This window comes from Podarcis vaucheri (genome assembly GCF_965113315.1).
Source record: "Podarcis vaucheri genome assembly, chromosome: 16".
Classification (NCBI taxonomy): domain Eukaryota; kingdom Metazoa; phylum Chordata; class Lepidosauria; order Squamata; family Lacertidae; genus Podarcis; species Podarcis vaucheri.
Genome location: NC_138754.1, coordinates 9,162,949 through 9,184,303, shown reverse-complemented (window position 1 = coordinate 9,184,303; position 21,355 = coordinate 9,162,949). Strand labels below are relative to the sequence as shown.

General features: G+C 49.7%; 2 protein-coding genes across 3 annotated transcripts in view; one reads left to right on the top strand and one right to left on the bottom strand.

Moving 5' to 3' along the window:
- The first annotated feature begins 1,694 nt into the window (after positions 1-1,694).
- UBE2Q1 (ubiquitin conjugating enzyme E2 Q1) lies at positions 1,695-16,299 on the top strand. Its single transcript, XM_082202305.1, has 13 exons — positions 1,695-2,288; positions 4,056-4,160; positions 4,292-4,396; positions 6,494-6,544; positions 7,647-7,787; positions 8,147-8,231; positions 9,436-9,496; positions 11,372-11,462; positions 11,577-11,635; positions 12,348-12,396; positions 12,663-12,758; positions 13,816-13,882; positions 15,718-16,299. Exons 1-13 carry the CDS (start codon positions 1,710-1,712, stop codon positions 15,747-15,749), a joined length of 1,521 nt encoding a protein of 506 aa, XP_082058431.1. The 5' UTR covers positions 1,695-1,709; the 3' UTR covers positions 15,750-16,299.
- TDRD10 (tudor domain containing 10) overlaps positions 15,926-21,355 on the bottom strand; it is a gene marked incomplete at its 5' end in the record, with an annotated part of 28,319 nt that continues 22,889 nt past the window's right edge. For both annotated transcript variants that reach the window (XM_082202324.1, XM_082202325.1), the window contains 3 exons: positions 15,926-17,560; positions 20,365-20,435; positions 20,858-21,012. In XM_082202324.1, coding sequence (XP_082058450.1) covers positions 17,525-17,560; positions 20,365-20,435; positions 20,858-21,012 — 262 coding nt within the window. In that variant the 3' untranslated portion in view covers positions 15,926-17,524. The remainder of the gene's footprint in view (positions 17,561-20,364; positions 20,436-20,857; positions 21,013-21,355) is intronic.

Genomic DNA, 21,355 nt, shown 5'->3' with positions numbered 1-21,355 from the left:
TTTTTTCCTTTATTCCCCCCCCCCAAAAGCAGGTCGGGGAAACTGAACCAGGTCGAGGAACAGCGGGATGGCGGCGCTGCGCCTCCCTGCTGTCCCCCGAGCTTGTGGGGCTGGCCGATGTCTGCCCGGCGCGAGGGGCGCTCTGCTTCAGGGTGCCCTGCCCGCGGGGCGGAAGGCTGCTATCCGCAGCGTGGGGAGCCCTGCAGGGAACTCCTGCAAGGCTCCCCACACTGCGGATGTCTGCCCAGCACGGGGGGCGCTCTGCCTCAGGGCGCCCCTCGCGCCGGGCAGCAGGCTGCTATCTGCAACCTAGACGGCCCTGCGGGACCTCCCGCAGGGCTGCCTAGGCTGCGGATGTCTTCCTGAAGCCTGGAGGGCGAGAGGGGTCGGTGCGCACCGACCCCTCTCGCTCTCCAAGCTTCATCAAAAGCCTGCATTCGCCCCATAGGACGCACCCAGATTTCCCCTTCATTTTTGGAAGGGGAAAATTGCGTCCTATAGGGCAAAAAATACGGTAATGCAAATCCTATATATTTCAGAGGGGCTTCGTTTGGAGTAGCCAAGCAGAGAGATAGGTGTGCACACTAACATTATAAAACCACAAAGTATGATATTGTAAACAGTAGAGGGATAAACGCCATTAGGAGCAAGATTATAAAATCAAGGGATAGTCTAGAAGACCTGGAGAAAAGGAAAAGGAATTTGGGACAGTGCAGTCTGAGTGGACCACTAGGCCCTGCACCTTCCTCCCCCACACTCAATTCTTCCTTCTCACAGGGTTGATAGCACCTTCTAAGTGTCTTTATTTTGTTTTGAACATTGCATTACAGTATTACTGATTTGCAAGATAAAAAAATTCCTTCCTGTAGCACCTTAAAGACCAACTAAGTTAGTTCTTGGTATAAGCTTTCGTGTGCATGCACACTTCTTCAGATACACATTTGCAAGGAAACCCTGCTCTAGATTTGCAAGGAAACCCTGCTCTAGAAACTGTATATAGGAAGAGCCTTTCTGACTAGAGGCAGTCTACCAGCTTCTTTGGAAGGTGGCAATAAAGAAGGAGGTAACCAGGAGGGCCTCATATGCTCCAAAAATAAATAGCAGATCCTGCGGTAATCCCCCGCTATGACGTCACCGTGAGGATTGAGGGTATTAACACCTAGGGATTCTCGCCATGCCATTGGCTACTCGTGCCCTGACGTCACCAAAAAGCTGTCCGTCACCCTCCTCCATCTTTCCGGGGAGGTACATCTTCTTGCGTCACATTGGAAGCAGCCAATTGCGAGGGAAGTTGTCCAGGATTCCAAACTGCGCCCCCCACCCGCTTTTTCCATCCCACTTGAGGGCAAGAGCTATTTCACATTCATTTCCGCCCGTTTCCTTGACACAACTTCCGTTTCCTGTCCGTACACATAACACCCGCCCATGGGTGTTTGTTCCTGTGCGGGGAACATTCGAGTCCAACAACACCGGAACTTCCGGTGGACTTTGGAAGTCATTTTAATTCTCGAGCTGCGTATGGAGTAGCGTAGAGCCGCTCTAGGCAAAACCGGAGGATTCTTTCTACGGCCGCTATTGGCGCCGCTCTACACCTTACAATCTCTATGGTAGAAGGATCATTTTCTAAATAAAGCTCCCCAAGTCACCAAAAGGAGGAGCAGCTGATACTTTTGTGAAACATATTTGAAACACGACATTCTGGCCCCTTTATGAACGCGCGCTACGGCGTCGCTCTAGGACTCACCACCACCTCTGTGGCCAAATGTAGCGAAAGAACCGGGCATTGGGTTCCACTTCCGCTCGGGCCCGGAAGCGCCCGTCTCCATGACGACGGCGCCGTGCGTGCGCCCGCGCGGGCCTCCGCCGTCACCTCCTGCCGGCGTGGCTCCTCCTCTTCCTCCTCCTCCTCCCTCGCCCGCGCGCCGATGGGGGGAGGAGCAGGATGCGGGTCGTCACTTCCGACTGCGGGCCCTTCCCGGCCGCCATCTTGCGGTGTGGGGGGACGCGGGGGGCCCGGGGGCCGCGGCGGGCCGCTCGATGGGAAGATGCAGCGCACGGGGCCGGGCGGGGCGGGGCCTGGCGCCGTGCTGGGGGCGGGGCCTGGCGCCGCGCTGGGGGCGGGGCCGGGGCGCGCGCTGCTGAGGCGGGAGCTGCGGCTCCTCGAGTCCATCTTCCACCGCGGCCACGAGCGCTTCCGCATCGCCCGCGCCTGCCCGGACGAGCTGGGCTGCGAGTTCCTGCCCGGCCCGGGCGGCGGGGGGCCCGTCCGTATCCATGGCAACATCACGGTGAGTCCCCGGGTGGGGGGGGAGGAGGGGGCGCCTTCAATTGGGCGGGAGACCCTCGCCCTCCCTCGGGGGCGGGGCTTGGAGGAGAGTGGGGTGATGGGGAGGGGCGTGTGGAACCGGGGCGGGGCATGCAGAGGCTGGGCGGGGCGTTTTCTGAGAGGGGCGGGGCGTGTGTGGGCGGAGCTTAGAGGGCGGGGCCTAAGGCGGGCCGTGGGTGGGGGTAGTTGGCAAGGTACAAGAGGGATCATGGAAAGCCCCTGTGCAAACCCACGAAAGTTGCAAACTTGGCATATCATGGTATCCTGTGTTAACACGCTGGCGGCAGTGGAGGCGGAAGCCCCATCTTCCATCAGTGCCACGTAGCTTCCAGGTCAACATTGCATGATCTAAGCTACTCACCCTCTGCCAGCCCACTTCCAAGCAAAAGCAAAGACTTGCCCTGCCTTTGCAACTGGGACAGAAACCCAGTGGGTTGGCAGAGGAGGGTTGGAGGGATCCTCCTTCTGCCAGCCTACTCACTCGCCTGCATGGAATTTCTGCTCGCCTCTGATGACCATCCTGAGGCTTAAGCACAGTGCAGGCAGCTGGGAGGCAGGGGGTTTCCCATCTTGAACGCTTCCGCAACATGAGAACGCAGTGAGGCCACCTGGTAAGCCAAACATTGGACAGACAAAAGAAAGTTCTTCACACAGTGTGCAAACGATGGGATGTAATACGGACACCAAACTGGATGACTTGAAAAGAGAATTGGACAGGTTTGTGGAGAATAAGGCTATCAAGGCTAGTCACCATGGCTATATTCTCCTTTCCCTGTGCCTCTGAATTGCCAGCTGCTGTTGTGCCTGAGTCCTGCTTGCGGGTTTCCCAGGGGCATCTGATTCTCCACCATGAGGACAGGATGCCAGGACAGATTGACCTTTGAGCCTAATCCAGCAGGGTTGTTCTTCTGGGAGACCAGCCTTGATTTAGCAGGGGAGATGGGATTTATATGGGGCAGCTGCCAGGGTAACACAGTGTGCATGTAGCCAAAAAGGGGTGCAGGCTGTGGCATGGAAGCAGAGATGCAGGACAGCCCAGGTGCTCCAGTGGCCTAGGTGGGAAAAGATGGGAAAGGATCAGGCGAAGAGGTGTCACTATTTTGCTTTTACGACTCAGATCTTCAGCCCTGTTTACCTTCTTAGTGGTTTAGACTGGAAATACCACTTCAGAGATCTGGGGAATGTGGAGCCCCTCAACCCTGACCACTGGACATCTTGGCTGCAGCTGATGTTTGTTGGGAGGCCAACAGTATCTGTAGGGACCCGCAGGATCTCCAGCTCTGGAATAACAGATGCCTGGGTCAAAAAACAGGGCGGGTTGTTATCTCAACTAAGACCTTAGACTTGAGACCCCTTGAGATTGGACTGGCAGACTTCATTATGGCATCAAGTTAGTCCCTAGCTGCATGGCTTTAATAGTCAGAGGGCCACAAGAACCCTGGCAGGTAGAATAACATTGCTAGCCCATGGGAGCTGAAGTCAAGGTATTTAGATCAAGACTGGAGAACCTGGTGCCCTCTAGGTATCCTTGGACTCCAATTCCCATCAGCCTCAGCCAGCATGGGTGATGGGAGTTGTGGTCCAGTGACATCTGGAGGACAATAGCGTCCCCATCCCTGGCATAATGGGCTTGTGACAGGAAGTTGCAGAGGACTGAAGCAGAACAACATGGTCATATCTGGTTATCTCTGTGAGACGCTAACCCCCTCGGTTTCCCCGCCTTCTCTAGGAGTCTTATCCAGCTGTCCCCCCAATTTGGTCCGTGGAATCGGACGATCCCAACCTGGCGGCGATCCTGGAGCGGCTAGCAGACGTGAAGAAAGGAAACACGTTGGTGAGGCGGGAGAAGCGCCACCTCTTTGGGGAAGGAGGGGGAGCGATTGAGCTGGCGGAGGCAGGGTGGGGGGTGATCAGCCTTCCTCCTTTTTCCATAACTTTGTTGTCGTTGGCTTCCTTCTTGGGTAGCTTCTGCAGCACCTGAAGCGGATCATTTCCGATCTCTGCAAACTCTACAACCTTCCCCAGCATCCGGACGTTGAAATGCTGGACCAGCCTCTGCCTGCTGAGCAGGTAAGCCAGCCTTGTGGCTCCCGGCAAGGCTCCCGGGCCAGGTGGCATTCTGCTGCCATGGAGGCTGCTTGAATGGGCACAATTGGTTCTGTGTTTGTTTCTTCCTGTCCGGCACATTTCCTCTGTGCAAAACTTCTTCAGGCAGTAGCAGAGTTTGCAGCAGTTGCTTCCGTGTAAGGAGAAGGAAAAGACCACACACTGTTCTTTCTATCTAACAGCGTTTATTTACATCAGCAAGCAAAGGAACAAAGAAATCCACCCGAACACCAGTCACAGGTGTACTAAAATAGGTTCCATATAGGAAGGTGTTAGGAATCAATGCCCCAGGACACTCCTGACTGTTGCCTACGCAGCAAAGTAGCAGAGTAGTGGAACTCTGGTAGATGTGGGATTACAAGGAAACACAACACACAGGAAAAGCCATTCATAGAAGTTTACTAAGGCATAAGTTCTTTGTCAAGAGTCCCAATAAAGTACAGCATAGCTCCTCTTAGAGCAAAAAAAAATCCAGTTTCAGCCTAAAAAGACACTACACAAATATAAATGCAAAAATATAAATGTAAAAGAAGTCAGTCGAAGAATGAAGAAAAAGGAGGAGAAAGACTGCTCACTGGGCGGCAGATAATGCGCTTCCCCGTGGCCTTGGTACTAAGATAAGGCACACAGTTCAAAACAACAGCTGCTTGCTTTGAGCCGAATGGAAAGTTACAGACCTGCTAGAACGCACAAGCATGTTCCAGCTTTTATTGGCAGCTTCTGCAAATACATAAAACTTCACTCCATGACAGAAGGGGCAGTGGACTGTGCTTTATGATGAGTTTCGTATTGTCTGTACTGACCTGCAGCAGCAGTCCAGGGGTTCAGATGGGAATCTTTCCCAGCCTTAGTTGGGGATGCTGAGAATTGAAGCAGTGAACTTCTGTGTGCAATCCGGCAAACAAACATTAGAATCTTCTTCTTCTTTTAAAATAAATTTTATTAATTTTATGAATAAAAAAATTCAAATAAACACACATTGATAACGTAACACTATATGTAGGGATTCTCCAAATCTCGCGACTTCCCCCCATCCCCTCCATGAAGTCTTGTTTTAAAACATCTACAACTGTATATTCATTTGTGCTCCAGTTATTATATCAAACCATATTATCCATGATATTTTTTACACTACAAGTGTGTCAAAATCCTGCTCTGGTTTCCATCTGCTTATGGTGGTCTCCTAAATAACTACAAGTTATTTCCCCCCCATTCTTTTATAAAGTTTTTATCCTCTTGATTTTCAGAAATCAAGGAATCTCAGAAACATGAGAATCTTCTGTTTAACCTTTTGTCCAAGCCAAGAAACTATGACTAACAGCTCTGGAATGAGCCACAATATTAAAATATAGTTCAAAGTTGCTTTAATTCCTTGCAGTGCAGTTCATAGGAATGCAGGAAGTTGCCTTCTATTGAGTCAGACAATTGGCCCACCCAGCTCAGTTTTGTCTACACTGACTGGCAGGGACTCTCTGTGGAGTTGCCGGGGTTTGAACCTGGGACCCTCTGCACCCAAAGCAGATGTTCTGTTGCTGAGCCACAGCCCTTTCCTAACCACCTCTACTCATAAGTCTAAATCCTATTGAATTCCACTGGGCTTACTCCTGGGTATGTAGTTGGGATTGCAGCCTGTGTAGTGTTAATGGAAATATCCTGGTTCGGTCTCACAAAGTTTGCCTGTGAAAGGCTCATTCATATTTTGACATACTGAGATGATTGTCTGAATGCAGTCGTTTTTTATAAAACCTCTAAACAGCTTGCTTTAAGGCAGGCATTAACGTGTAGTGTTTGGAGTATAGTTAGCCTAACTTAAGGAAGCTGAGAGTTGTTGGGAGCTCTCTATTTCTCTCACTGAGCTACAACTCCCAGAGCAGTTCAGCAGCCTGTCCCTCTTCCCAGGGAACTCTAACACCTAACAGCTCCCAGCGCTCTTAACAAACTTCCAGGAACTGGGAACACCATGACATCATTGCAATTAAACATAGGTTGCAAGCATGGCCTTACGGCAGTGTTTTCTAGAATAACTCCACGCACCTGTCCTCCTGCTGTTTTGTTCCATAGAGCACACAGGAAGAAGTGTCCTCTGAAGAGGAAGACGAGGAGATGCCAGAGGTAAGGGGTGCATTCCTTTAAAACTTCCCAACTCCTCATTGCTCAGCCACCTCAATTCCACAGCCATTCCTGTTCCTTCAGAAATGTTCAGGACAGGGGCAATAATAATAATTTTATAACTTATACCAGGGGTCTGCAACCTTTAAGACAAAAAGAGCCACTTGGACCCGTTTCCGAAGAAAAAACAACTGGGAGCCGCAAAACCATTGCGACATTTAAAACAAATATAACACTGCATATATTGTTTCTTACCTTAATGTCCGATCTGACAGCGGGCGGGAAGGTGACGTCGGGACGGTGCGTGACTAATGCACGCACTGCCCCCATGCGACGTCACAGCCAGTACAGCGCCCGCCACAGTGGGGAGTGTCGGGGCACACAATGCGCCTCCTCCCCTCGCTAGTATCTGCCCCGGAGCCGCGGCAAAGGTGTAAAAGAGCCACATGCGGCTCCGGAGCCGCGGGTTGCAGACCACTGACTTATACCCTGCCCATCATGTGGACTGGAGATTTTAGTGTGATAGCGAGCAAGGATTCGGATACGTCCATCAGTGGTAAATAACAGACACATCCAAATCCATAACAGCTTTAAAAATTGGCTGCAGAAGCCTATGTTAAAAGGTCTGTGGAGATACATTTTGGAGACATAGAGCACCCTTCCTATTTAGCATGCAACAATTCTTGAATAGTTCCACGTTGCTAAATTTCTATGTAAGAAATCAACCTTCTAGTGTACCAGCACCTACACCTCAGAATTCCCTGCCTTTTGATATTAGACAGGCTCCTTCACTGTACCATTTTCGGCGCCTGCTATAAATGTTTTTGTTAGGCATGCCATGAGGGAATGTGGCCCTTGGGTGAAAGGAAGTCCCCCCCCCCCCACCCGCTGCTTGCAGTTGTGAAAGCTGAAGCAGCACGACTCAGACCTGCATGGCTTTGCAGCTTTTGATTTCTAAGGAGAGAGAAAAAGAGAATTCAAAGCTGTCGCGAGTCAGGAATATGTCACGAGCTCAGTCTTCTTGCGTCGCAGGGGGGGTTGGACTAGATGGCCCTTGGGTCCCTTCCAACTTCACCATTCTGTGGTTCTCTTCTCGCCCCCCAAGGACACAGAAGAACTCGATCACTACGAGATGAAAGAAGAGGAGCCGGCGGAAGGGAAGAAGGCGGAAGATGACGGCATTGGCAAAGAGAACCTGGCCATCCTCGAGAAAATAAAAAAGAACCAGAGGCAAGATTACTTAAATGTACGTGTCGCCAGGCGGGAGGGCAAGGCGGGGAAATGGGGGGGTGGGTTGGGGGTGGAGATGGAGAGGAGGGTTGCCCAGCTGACGTTTCAAAGCCTGCCTCTCCCTCTTTGATGCTGGGAGTGGCACATGGTCGGAGTGCGGCTTCCGTGAGCCCTGGCTGTTGGCTGCACTGCCTGGGGGCTGGTGGGGGTTGGAGTTCACCTTTCCAGGAGAGCACCAGGCCAGCCCTGAGCCTGGGCAATAGCTTGTCTCCATTCAGGGGGCGGGGGGGTGGAGTAACCTGGGGCTGGGCAGCCCGTTTTGCTAGCAACATGGGTGTAACAGTGAAATTCCTCCTCCCTCTCGCCCTCTCTCAGGGGGCAGTGTCTGGGTCTGTGCAGGCCACCGACCGGCTAATGAAGGAGCTCAGGGATATTTACCGATCGGCAAGTTTCAAGGGTGGTGAGTATCTAGCCTGGAAAAGCCCCGAGGCAGGGGATGGGGAGGGGCTGAGGACTGGGAGCCTGGCCTCGTCTCTGCTTTTTGGGGAAGTGGTTGTCATCGGTCAGGAAGAGGGGGGCAGGACTGTTGAGAAACCTGGATTGTAATAAGTAAACTGAGTTGGTAGGTAATGTGATGCATTATTTTCTTGTGGTTGTGTACTGATGCCTATAATGTAGAATTTGAAATTTTTTTTGTCACCCCTGTTCGTATTTTTGTGTTGCATTGGTCTTTTCAGTGGGGTGTAGATGATGGAGCAATTGTTTTTGTTCGTGGTTCGTTTAGGTAGATATATATACTGTGGGCTGTGTCCTTGCTCACGCTGCTTGCCAACCCTAACCAATTATTATTATTATTATTATTATTATTAGGGTAACCCTGTCATTCTGGGTGGCTTCCAACGTATATAAAAACATAATTACCCCATTAACCTGGAGCCTTCCTTTCCCAGGATTCTCATGTGCCACTGCAAATGGGGACTGCTCAATGACAGCCTTACATATACAGTGGTACCTCAGGTGAAGTACTTAATTCGTTCTGGAGGTCCGTACTTAACCTGAAACTGTTCTTAACCTGAAGCACCACTTTAGCTAATGGGGCCTCCTGCTGCTGCCGGAGCACAATTTCTGTTCTCATCCTGAAGCAAAGTTCTTATCCCGAGGTACTATTTCTGGGTTAGCGGGGTCTGTAACCTGAAGCGTATGTAACCTGAAGCGTATGTAACCCGTGGTACCACTGTATTTGTATGTATACAGGCAACTCCCCACTTGTATGCGATCTACTTGCATGCGACGGCACATACACATGCGGCACTGGGAACCCAGAAGTGTGGACCACCCTAGAGAGTCCTTGTGGCTTGCAATGAGACCCCGGGGCCCAAAGAGGACATCCTCTTCAGGTTCTGGCGTCTCCCTGAGAGCCACAAGGACTCTCTAGGGTGCTCCCCACTTAGGTGCACTTCATTTATACACATGGGGCCTGGAACGTAACCCCTTTGTGAATGGGGAGTTGCCTATATATATTGTGGAAGCCGAGATGGTTTGCTGTAGGAATTTAATTCTGTTTTGTTGGTTACTTTAAGGTTTGTGTGTGTGTGTTTGTGTATATAGCCATTCTTCCTTTCCTTTCTCCTGCAATATCAACTGCTTCTTTCTATTTCCCGCAGGAAACTATGCAGTTGAACTAGTGAACGACAGCCTGTACGACTGGAATGTCAAACTCCTGAGGTAAGGGTCTGACTGGTCCCGTGTGTGTGTGTGTGTGTGTGTGTGTGTGTGTGTGTGCTGCACCCTCCATTCCAGTATGAATCGGGACTTCACACACACTTGAAGACGCCTGCTCTGCTTTTTCTCCCAGGCCGGTAGATTGGCAAAGGGATTTTCCTCCCCCTCTTTTTCTCCACCGTGAGCAGCGAGAGAGGCTGGGGCAGAGCACCGTGCAGTGGGCTGCTTCCAGCCAAGCTGAAAAAAAATCAACAAAGGCTTATCTGAGCCTGCTTTCTTGATTCATAGCCAGCATTTTTATTGCAGCTCTTACAGCAATGACAGCAAAGGCTCCCAGAGCAGTTCACACATCCTGGGGAATCAGATATTCCTTGCCCTCGGGTTCTTCTCATAAAGTTAGCTAGTGCTTTGGTAGATGGAGAGATTAAAACTTCTCTGCCCATCCCAGTGCCTCTGAATATACCCCACATACCCTCCTCCCCAGCCAGCAGATCTATTTAACCAGTGGAGTGAGGATTTATGTGTGCGAAACATATATATATATATATATATACACGCTGATGGGCTGCCCTCTGTCCCTTCCCACACCACCTGGAAAAGCCAGCAAGAGCCACACACTCTTTAAAGAGCCGTGCCTAGCATATGTGCGGCTCTTGGGGACTTTTCTGCGAGGTGGAAGAAGGGACTGACCGGCGGCCCTTCTCCATCCTTGGGGAAAAGCCCCCGCTCCACGCGGCTCTTTAAAGGGAGTGCTGAACAGAGCCTCCTGCCTGCATTCGCTCCATAAGACGCACACACCTTTCCCCTTACTTTTTAGGAGGGGGAAAGTGCATCTTACAGAGCGAAAAATACGGTATATGTGCTGGTGCATGGACAACCTGCTCCCAGTGTGTGTTTATTGCACCATATCCCACCTTTTTCTCCAAAGAACTAAAGGTGTGGCATGCATGGGTTTTCTCCATACCTCGCTTAATCCTCACAACAGCCCTGCGAGGTAGGGTAGGCCGAGAGGCAGTGACTGGATCCAGGTTGCCCCCAGTGAGCTTCATGGCCGTGTGGGTCTCTGCCAGGTCTTACACCACACTGACATGTTGAGGCCAGGAGTCAATCCTGCCCACAGAACAAAAAGGTTTCCACAGATCACAGAATTGTAGAGTTGGAAGGGACTGTCTAGTGCAACCCCCTGGAATGCAGGAATACAGTGGTGCCTCGGGTTAAGAACTTAATTCGTTCTGGAGGTCCGTTCTTAACCTGAAACTGTTCTTAACCTGGAAGCAGTACTTTAGCTAATGGGGACTCTGGCTGCTGCCACTGCACAATTTCTGTTCTCATCCTGAAGCAAAGTTCTTAACCCGAGGTACTATTTCTGGGTTAGCAGAGTCAGTAACCTGAAGCGTCTGCAACCTGAAGTGTCTGTAACCCGAGGTACCACTGTATGCAGCTGGATCAAACTTGCAGCCTTGGCATTGTCTGCACCATGCTCTAAGCAGCTGAGCTATCCAGGAGAGTTAGAAAGTTAGCCACACGACACACATCTAGGCCAAGGGTGGGGAATCTCTGACCCAGTGTGCTCCGTCTGGCCCTTGGGACTCTTCCCCAGGCAACACCTCAGGCAAACCTCTATGCACCTTCCACAAGTGTTTCCTTGAACCCTGGTTGTGCATCTCGCTTGCCTGTTTAGAGGTGTGTGTGTCGTGATGGTGCGGAGAAGCTACCCCATTGTACAAAAGTGGGAGAGAAAAATTGCATTTGTTTCTCCACCCGCTTTGGCTTCTCGTCCAGCCCAGCATGTCACCCCCAAAGCGGGAACTCTGACCTGGGGAGGGGTGAGTGGCCTTCCTTTGGCCTCGGCTCAGCTTGAATCCCTCTCTCCCCCAGGGTGGACGAGGACAGCGCCTTGCACAGCGACCTGCAGATCCTCAAAGAGAAAGAGGGGGCAGACTTCATCCTCCTCAACTTCACCTTTAAGGTCAGGCTGGTGGAGGGAGGAGGTGGTGGCAGCAGTGGCAGCTGCTGATGGCCAGGGTGGGAGGGAAAGGGAGGGCTGTCCAGCAGCCAGCTCAGCTTCTTCTTCTCCTTTCAGGACAACTTTCCCTTTGACCCGCCCTTCGTAAGGGTCGTGTCTCCTGTGCTGTCGGGAGGGTAAGTGCCTGACGATCCCCACCGGTGGGATTTGGGTGGCTGGTATTAGTAGCTCAAGTTTCCTATCAAAGACGGGGACAGCAACCCATGTAAAACCATGCTGTTTTAAATCAGTATTATTATTGCTGTTCTGTTTTGCCTTGCTTATTTTGCTGTATCCCTTTTAATGATTATTTACATACCTGGCACAGTCCACTTGGAATTTCTGTTGTCCAAACCTCATTTGAAACAAAATGGGCTTGCATGAGAGCATCCCGCTGCTCCATTTGCGCATGCTGTGCGCATATGCAACTCCAAGTCACTTCAATGGGGCTTGTACTGGTGAGCAATTCCTGGCAGATTGTGCCCACTGTAATTATTTTGCCTTATCCACGTTGCATGAAAACATCAGAGAATAATAATAATAATAATAATAATAATAATAATAATAATGAGGCTTTAGTGAAATTGATTTACTTTAATAATATTTAATAACTGTCAATAGCCAAACTATATTAACTATATAAAAATCATATTTACCTTTTTAGAGAAGTCTACACGTTTGTGGACATAAATGTTAAAACTGTAAATCTGAATAAAGGTTGTTTTGGAGAAGACAAGTTATTTCCCCCCCAAAAAATCAGTATTATTTAAATCTATATTCCCTCCCTTCTTCTGAAGATCTCAGGCTTTTTGGCTAACAATGGATTTTCCTCTGTCCTTCTCTCCCAAGGTATGTCCTGGGCGGAGGAGCTATCTGCATGGAGCTTCTAACGAAACAGGTGAGCGGCTGGGAGGACTCCCATTTGGGGCCAGGTCCAAGTCCCATTTCTGCAGCAGTTGGGCTGGGGTGTTTGGCTGGCCTGCTGCTCCCTGGGATAGCTCAGTCGGTAGAGCACGAGACTCTTAATCTCAGGGTTGCAGGTTCGAGCCGCACCTGGGGCAAAAAGGTCCCTGCATTGCAGAGGGCTGGACTAGATTACGCTGGTGGTCGCTCCCAACTACAGTTCTGTGAAGATTTCCTTTTCCCTCACCTCCTTTTCCCCAGGGCTGGAGCAGTGCTTACTCGGTGGAGTCCGTGATCATGCAGATCAGTGCCACACTTGTGAAAGGCAAAGCCAGGGTCCAGTTTGGCGCCAACAAGGTAACCTGGGGCTTGGGTCGACGTGTCCCCTGCCCCAATTCCCCTGCGCTGGTGCTGTAGAGGAGTCGGCTGCCAGAGGTTCCAACCTCTGGCAGAAGAGAGCCGGCAAAGCTTTAACGATTCCCCGAGTGCTTTGACAATCCTTCTTCACAGAGAACTCTGGAAAGAGAATTGTGGGCAATCTCAGCACCCTGAACAAACAGCAGCTCCCAGAATTTTTTTTTTTTTGTGGGGGGGCGGGGGAGAACCGTGACTGTTCAAAGTGGTGTCATGGTGCTTTAAATGGTGTGTGGTGTACAATGTGGCCTAGGTCAGTCTTGGGTCTCCAGCTGTTGCAAGACTACAACTCCCACCATCCCTGGCCATTGGGCTAAGCTAGCAGTGGATCATGGGAGTTGTAGTCCTGCAACATCTGGGGACCTGAGGTTGAAGAACACTGACTTAGGTGACCTTGAAAGAACTGCAGACCTTTTCTCTCTTTCAGCCCTCAGGGTTGTTGCAAGAATAAAACAGGGAGGGGAGAACTATGTCCACTGCCTTAAAATATGGGATGTAAAAAAGGGGGGGAGCAGCTTCCTATGGTCAAACCGTGCTTGTCCTAAAATGCCTTGATTGCATTAAAAAAACCCCACCGCTTACAAGTGAGTGCTTCATGGTTGGAGCAATGTGGGAGATATAATCTGGCAAAGTCGCCTCTAGGAGTGTAACATTTCCTTTCACGGGTATGTGGCTTTTCAGGGTAATCGTGTTTCTGTGATTTAGCGGCAGGAACCTCTAGGGTACCCATGGCTGGGCAATAGCTGTCTTTCAGCTTCGCGATATATTGCCAGCTAAACATCGTGACATACTGATATATCACAATGTCTGAAATAAGGATGGAACTGTGTAGAGGCACTGGCTAGCTTCACGGTGTTTCCCACATTTTGATTTTTGTATAGCACACACACATCATGATTCACGATATATTGCCATTGCACCCATTGTGGGCGATGACAGAAGGGTGCAGAGAGGGCAGCCTTCTTAACATTAAAAGCCATTCTCCGTTCTCCCCCCGCAGAACCAGTACAGTTTGACAAGAGCGCAGCAGTCGTACAAGTCCCTGGTCCAGATTCACGAGAAGAATGGTAAGGACTAGCACCTTGGTTGAAGCGCATCCAGTGGAAGGCTGAGGAGCCGACCTGCCTTGTTGGCCATTGTTTCTTATCCCCACCTTAAGGGACTTCCAGGCTTAGGGAGGAGCAGGTGGGACCCCCCAAGTGGCTTGTTAAGGATTTAAACCAGCAATTTGAGTTGAGCCCAGAAATTCTGCGAAACAGTAAAACAGTAAAACCATTAATGATAACAACAGTACAGTGGTGCCTCGCAAGACGAAATTAATTCGTTCCGCAGGTTTTTTCTTCTTGCGAGTTTTTTGTCTTGCGAAGCACGGTTTCCCATAGGAATGCATTGAAAATCAGTCAATGCGTTCCTATGGAGACCGTCCGGGGACAGAGGGGAAGCGCCGCGGGCCTTCCCCTCTGTCCCCGGACCTGTTTTAAAGCAAGGGAAGGGGCAGCGGGGAGAATCGCTTCTCCCCGTTGCCGCCCCTTGGTTCAAAAGGGGTCTGGAGATTGCGGGGCTGGCAACGGGGAGAAGCGATCTTCTCCCCTCCGCCCCTTGCTTCAAAAGAGGTCCGGGGTGCGGGGGCAAGCTTCGTTTTGCGAAGCAAGCCCATAGGGAAATTCGTCCTGCGAAGCAACTCGAAAACGAAAAAACCTTTCGTCTTGCGAGTTTTTCGTCTCGCGAGGCGTTCGTCTTGCGGGGCACCACTGTATTCAGCAAGTTCCATTCTGTACACCCATGGCAACTGGTGTCAGGTGCAAGATAAAATAGGAGGAGCCAAATATAAAATGAGGTCACGGGGTGGAGTCAGTGACGTCGCAATAACCTGCATTTACAAGTACAAAACTACACCCGAGTTATTACAGGCAACAGCCTAATCGAGGGAGAGAGGGGTGGTGTTGCAATTGTTAAACAATTGTGGGAGGGGAGCTCAGAACCCCCAACTTTCTGCCCTCATCCCCTTGTCCTAGGGGCGTTCTGTCTATACTGAAGAGTCTCATTGCAGTGGAAGATGGGTAGCAGCAGAGCTTTCCCACTCCAGAAAGTTTGTCTGCCATTACTGACCACCTATTCCCGACTGAGGCTGCCACCAGTTTGAAAACCATCACCCCATGGCAATCCCTGTAGGGCACGGGTAGGTTGCCCGGTGCCCTCTAGCTGTTGTTGGGAGGGTGGCTGCAGCATACCCCCAGCAAGGTCTCTGGATCAGGAGTTGGAATCCAGCAAGATCTGGAGAGACCCACAGGATTCCCATCCCCCAGGAGAGGATGGCCCCTAGCTCAGTGGCAGAGCGTACGATTTCTATGCAAAAAGCCCCCCCTGCTCCTCCAGTTCTAGAGGAGAATCTGGGCGTGGGAAAGAGCCTCTGAGCACCCAAGTAAGAAGAGTATTTTGCTGGCTAGACCAGCTCCATGTGAGGCAGGGGTGGGGAATTGCTGGCCTGTGATGTAGTTTAGAAAACAGAAGAAAACTGGGTGGTGGAGTTAATTCTGTGCTGGCTGTATGCTGCAAACAGGCAGGCCCAGCTAAAGCTCAGCTGTTTGCAAAAGGACTTTCAAACAGCCCCTCTGAAAAGCAGAGGGTTTGAAGAGCAGCACAAGGCAATTTTACAAAAAGATTTCCAAATATCTGTGCTTTTTGCATTCTTGACAATCAGGACGCAGCGTTGCCTGATGTGAGGATGGCACCTGGTGATTGACGGGAGGGCAGGGGGGGCCCCCACAAGGGTGAAGAGGTTAAGAATATGTAGGTTGCCCACCAGCAAAAGTTTCCCAGCCTTGATCTGCAGAAACGGCGTCTGTTCACCTAAACCCCCCAGTCTTCCACCTTTCCTCACCACCTTTTACTTTGCTCTCAGGCTGGTACACGCCCCCTAAGGAAGATGGCTAAGCATGGAGACGGTCACCCTGGACAGCCTCAGACCGGCCTCGACTTCCCTGCTGAACGCTGCTGCATTTGGATCGCAAGGATGCCTGCTCTTCCTCCTCCTTCTCCTCCTCCTCCTAGGACAGGACACTCACACCCTCCTCCCTCCCTCTTTCTCCACCGCCCGTACTTGCAAGGCGATTTTAGTGAGCGGCTCCAGCGGGGGACTCTTACGGAATTATAAACACTTGCGAGCAGCCGGGCCCTCCCTCTGCTCTGCTCAGGCGACTCGCTTGGACCCGCGCTAGCAGGCAAGCTGGCAGTCACTCTTATTAAAAACCACACACACACGAAAACAAAACAGCAAAACTCTTTGATTCTCTTGTTATCGCTGGAAGCTCCCAGCTCCGCTGCAGTCTAGAGCACCTCTGCCTCTTCCCTCTGCTACGGATTTAATTTATTTTCTTATTTTCATGTACACTGCTTTTTTTTTTCCTTTTTGGTTACAGTGTATGATGGATGTGTATGGGGGGGAAATGTATCTTTGGAGAACAATTACATTTGTTAATTTGAAGGGGAACTAGTCTTACCTCTCTGTCTGCAACGCAGGTGGCAACTCAGGGTATGTTAAAGGGTGTTGCCTTCCTAGGAAAAAAACAACCAACCACAAATCCATGAGGTCTAGAAACTTTAAAATCAGTTCCTAAAGATCCTCAGGCTCGTGGAATTGCCATAACTTGCTAGATTTATATTGCGTCTGTGTGACGTTCCCTATGATCCTGACACAATATCTGCACTGTGATTTTGTTTTTCAACCAGGACCAACTCTGCTTAGTAGTCGTGAGGATGGTTGCTTTTGAATCCTCACAGTCCTGTTGTGTTAACTCCTTGTGCACACTTGGTTTTTCAGAATTGGGAAGTAGGAACCCAACAGCTTGCTAGGATACAAATTTGGAGTTAGCAATTAGGTGAGGGCTTTGTGTCTTTCTGGTGCTCCTAGGACACCTAGGTCAGACCAGGGCAGCAAGCAGGTTTCCACACTTCCAGTTTTACTATTCTTTGACTTTACGCTCCTGTGGACCACTTGAAAATTGCCAAGGGTATTTGATTTGACTTTTCGGCCAGCTATAGCGTTCATAATGCTGTGTGATTTTTACTCGTGTTTCAATTGCTCCTTTAAATTTCTTGGGTTGTACTTCGCTCCGTTAGAACTGAAATTGCCTAGAACTGAAATGCAATAAAGTACAAGAAAGAAAGAGAGCAATAAAAATGCAATTAAAAATCTTAATGCAGGCACATCATGGACTACCTGAAAGGAGCACATGGGCCACTGGTGGTCTGTGCACCAGTTTGGGAGCCCTTGCTGTAGGGCATATTTTAAAATCAGCAGACCTGGGGGGGGGGGGTAGAAAATCAAAGAAGTGGGGAAACTCAACAGCAAAAATGACTCCAGAGGAAAAAGCTCACCTGAGTGCAAGAGACAATCAGACAATTTCTTCCTCAGCATCACTTTTTTAAAAAGCAAACAAGTTTTAGGTGTACATGTATATATTTGGTTTTAATCAACTAAACTACAGAAACAAGGTGGGAAGAACAGGCTCCAATCAATAGGCAAAATTTCAACATTCCTTGCCTCTTCAAACCCTCCATCTTTGAACACCACTAATATGCAAAATGCTTTTAATTAATAGACATTTTTTTCCTTCCTGCCGCAACAAGGCACAGTCCTTTTTCCCAAGAGCCCATCAGCTTGCTTGTTGGATGTTCTCTCCAGAATTTCTTTCAACAACTTCCTCCTCCTACTCATCTTTGATGGCAAACTTCAAAATGTGTTGCTGTAAAAAGTTACCAAGATAGACTTAGAAAAAAATATTAGTGTATTTTAAACACATCTCCCCGCCCCCAAACACCCATCATGACCCATAGCTCCAGCCCTTGTAACAGGCTGCCCATGTGGGGATGTTTTTAGGAATTGGATGTAAACATGGGGTTCAGTTGTAATCCAGCTGGTTAAATGATTTTTCCCCCCATAGAAAAAGCTGTTAGAACTTAACATAATCCAAAGAGAAACTCTTGAGAGTGTTGGTAAATCCCCACTGAAACTCCCAAGCTGTGCTTTTAGTTTCTCAAGCCTAGTAGATGAAGAATTAAAACAAACACCAAATGAATTAGCTGCACATAGAATTGCTAGGTTTCCAGAGACCCTCTGGAACTCTTGGCGCAGAATTTAGATTCAGGGCAGAGTGATCTCCAACTTGCATTGACCCTCAGAACATGCCGGAAGCGGCCAATGAGTAATTCCCTAAACTGTGTGTGCTACACAGGAGCTAAACCGCACCAGCGAGCGTAGAGGTGCCCGTTGCATCACTGCATGATACCCAGACCTTGCCTCTGCTAGGGTGTAGGGGATCAAAGCGTTGCTTCTTTGGGTCAGCCAATTCTGCAGAGCTTCAGCAGAATTATCCACCATGGGAAGAGATGCCTGTTGCACCTCTGGATGATTCACTTGTCGCATTAAACAGCAGTTTTCAAAACCTAGAGTTTATTTAACATGAATGAGGAGCCCAAAACCGAAAAGTTATCAGTGCACACCAACTCTGCTCCCAGGAAACCAGCTAATTAGTTTGGCATGAGTAGATCTCCCATGAGTAGATCTCCCATGAGAAGAGGTTACAACATTTGGGGAGTATTAATTTGGGGTGGGGTAGGGGAACATTGTAAGAGGTGTCTAGGATAATGCATGGTTTGGAGAAAAGCATACAGGGAGATGTTATTCTCCCGTTCTCATCAATGAAGTTTGAGTGTTGGAAGATTCAGGAAATATAAATGGAAGTATTTCCAGCAGCGCATTGTTAAACTTTGGAACTCGCTTCCGCAGGAACTGCTGTTCCGCAAAGCTTGTGGGCAAATTTGCTGTCGCAGGATGTACTGATGGCCCCCAGCAGGTAAAAACGTGAAGGAGAAGACACTCAATGTCCAGTAGCAATGATGGTTGTGTTCTAATCTTGGAGGTAGTACACTGCTGGGAACTGCAAGCAAGGAGAGCCGCTGTTGTGCTCTGGTCCTTGCGGGCTTCCCAGAGGCATCTGAAGGAGCGTCTCCACCCCCATCATCCAGCTGGGACGTGAGATCCAGCTCCGAGGGTCTTCGGGCATTTCCCTCACTGAAGTCACAGGGAACAAGGCAGAGGGCCTTCTCGGCAGTGGAATGCCTTCCCCTCAGATGTCAAGGAAATCGAGAACTATTTGACTTTTAGAAGACATCTGAAGGCAGCCCTGTCTAGGGAAGTTTTTAATGTTTGGTGTTTGATTGTATTTTTATATATGTTAGAAGCCGCCCAGAGTGGCCGGGGGAACCCAGTCCGATGGGCGGCATATGGAGAATAAAATTATCATTATCATCATCCGGTTGGGCACTGGGAGAAGTTGCTGTGCTGGACTAGATGCGTCATTGGCCTGATCCAGCAACCAGGCTCTATTTTGTCAAGGGTGTTAGGAACTGTAAATGGCAGATCCCACAATTCTCTAGGGCAGGCACCCCCAAACTCGGCCCTCCAGATGTTTTGGGACTACAACTCCCATCATTCCTAGCTAACAGGACCAGTGGTCAGGGATGATGGGAGTTGTAGTCCCAAAACATTTGGAGGGCCGAGTTTGGGGGTGCCTGCTCTAGGTGAAGCCATATGTGCTAATTGTAGTGATGTGAATATGCAGTCCGGGGGGAGGAGAGGATAGGGAAATGCCTTAAACAGTGTGGGCTTCCCCTGATGTGACTCGGATGCTGGTTGAGGTGGGCTTTTGGCCTCCTACAGCAGGACTCTTCTTATCCAAACCAGGGCATACGGTTTGCTTCTCTCTTGACAAACCAGCAAACCAATACCAAACCCTGACTGCTGTTGGTTTGGAGAGCAACCAAAGAGTTAGGGGAAGACGCGTTTCGCTTCACCTTGAACCACAGGTTCATTTTCAACTACAGTGGTACCTCGGGTTACAGACTCTGCTAACCCAGAAATAGTACCTCGGGTTAAGAACTTTGCTTCAGGATGAGAACAGAAATTGTGCGGCGGCGGCATGGCACCAGCAGGAGGCCCCATTAGCTAAAGTGGTACCTCAGGTTGAGAACAGTTTCAGGTTAAGAACGGACCTCCGGAATGAATTAAGTTCTTAACCAGAGGTACCACTGTATGGTTTAATGTAGGCATGTCCAAAGTCCGTTTTGGAGGGTTTAATCCAGCCCCTGTGGCAGTTTATCTCCTTGGGTAAAATCCTTAAAAAAGCTCATAAAATTCCAATCCTAAAAAAAGCTGAACAATTTTGGTCGGCCCTCGTGTATGCTCACTTCATCAAATCTGGCCCTCTTTGAAAAAAGTTTGGGCACCCCTGGTTAATGTGATATATGAATCGGGATTCTCCGTACAGTCGCTGTTCTGGAGCTTCCCCTTTGGAGGCACATCTAGTGGATTGATTTGTGGCTCTCCTCTGCAATCAGAGCACTCATCCTCTGGCCACTTTCAAAATAAACCTGTTGAGGATTCACCCATGTCGATTCAGGGGACAGAGAAGTGGTTCTGCGGCTATCAAAAGACAAAAAAAAACATTTCCTCTGCACGTTAACAGTTGCAAGACACTTCTGTCCTTACCTCTGTCTGCAATGGGCCAACCACCTCCCCTTCCAGGATTTTTCTCATCATGAGTTGAGGTGGGAAAACCTCTGCAAAAGAAAAAAAAAGTACGAGTCAAAAGGAATTATTCAGTAAGCAGTACAAGAGGGACTTGCAACAAAAATGCCGCAATATGGAGTGTGTGCGCTTCTGTTAGAATCAGGGTTGGAAGGGAGTCCAGCCCCCTGCAATGCAGAAATCTCAGCTAAAAGCATCCATGACGGATGGCCATCCAACCTCTGTCCAGGTTCTGAAAAGGCAGTCATGCCCTTCCATTCCACTTCTCCGGGGTTTTGGGCTTTTTTGTCTCTGTCACCCCCAGACACTCAGTTACTGGATTTGGCCAGTGGCAACCTCTTCAGATTTTTTGGTTTTTTTATTGGGGGTGGGGTGCAGCAGCGTTAGCAGTTTATCCTACAGCGCAAGGGTGAAATTTGTGTTCATCTCTCCACCGACTTTTGCCTTCACTTGCCTTCCTGGAGCGCAAACGGCTGTGCCAAAGGTTTGATGGCCCAGAATTCATCCCTGTCCAGCTTCCGCAGGGAATTAAGCGGGACGGTGGCAGAGCGTCCGAAATCCACAAAGAACACTACCGCCAGATCCTCCACCTTCTCCACAACCCAGCACCTGAGAAAGGGAGAGAGAGAAAAAGATACCTCCGCTTTTAATTTTCCACCCAGTATTCTGTTCCCAATGAGGGGCAGCCAGGTGTCGCTGGGAAGCTCACAACCTCTCCTGCTGTAAGTCCCCAGCCTCCAGTACCCCAAGGTATACTGCTATGGCACAGGAAGGCTCAACTGAGCCGTCATAACTAACAGCCACCTGCAGATATCTCCATTTGTCTTTAACTACCGTATTTTTTGCACCATAACACTCACTTTTTTCCTCCTAGAAAGTAAGGGGAAATGTCTATGCGTGTTATGGAGCGAATGCCTGCGGATGGCGGGGGAGATCTGCAGTCGTGAGCAGA

Excerpts from the sequence above, each read along its gene's own strand:
- UBE2Q1 (XM_082202305.1), top strand. The coding sequence starts at position 1,710 with ATGAACGCGCGCTACGGCGTCGCTCTAGGACTCACCACCACCTCTGTG. Across the intron at positions 4,161-4,291 it reads TGAAGAAAGGAAACACGTTG|CTTCTGCAGCACCTGAAGCG; the intron begins GTGAGGCGGGAG and ends CTTCTTGGGTAG. Across the intron at positions 12,759-13,815 it reads TCCAGTTTGGCGCCAACAAG|AACCAGTACAGTTTGACAAG; the intron begins GTAACCTGGGGC and ends CTCCCCCCGCAG.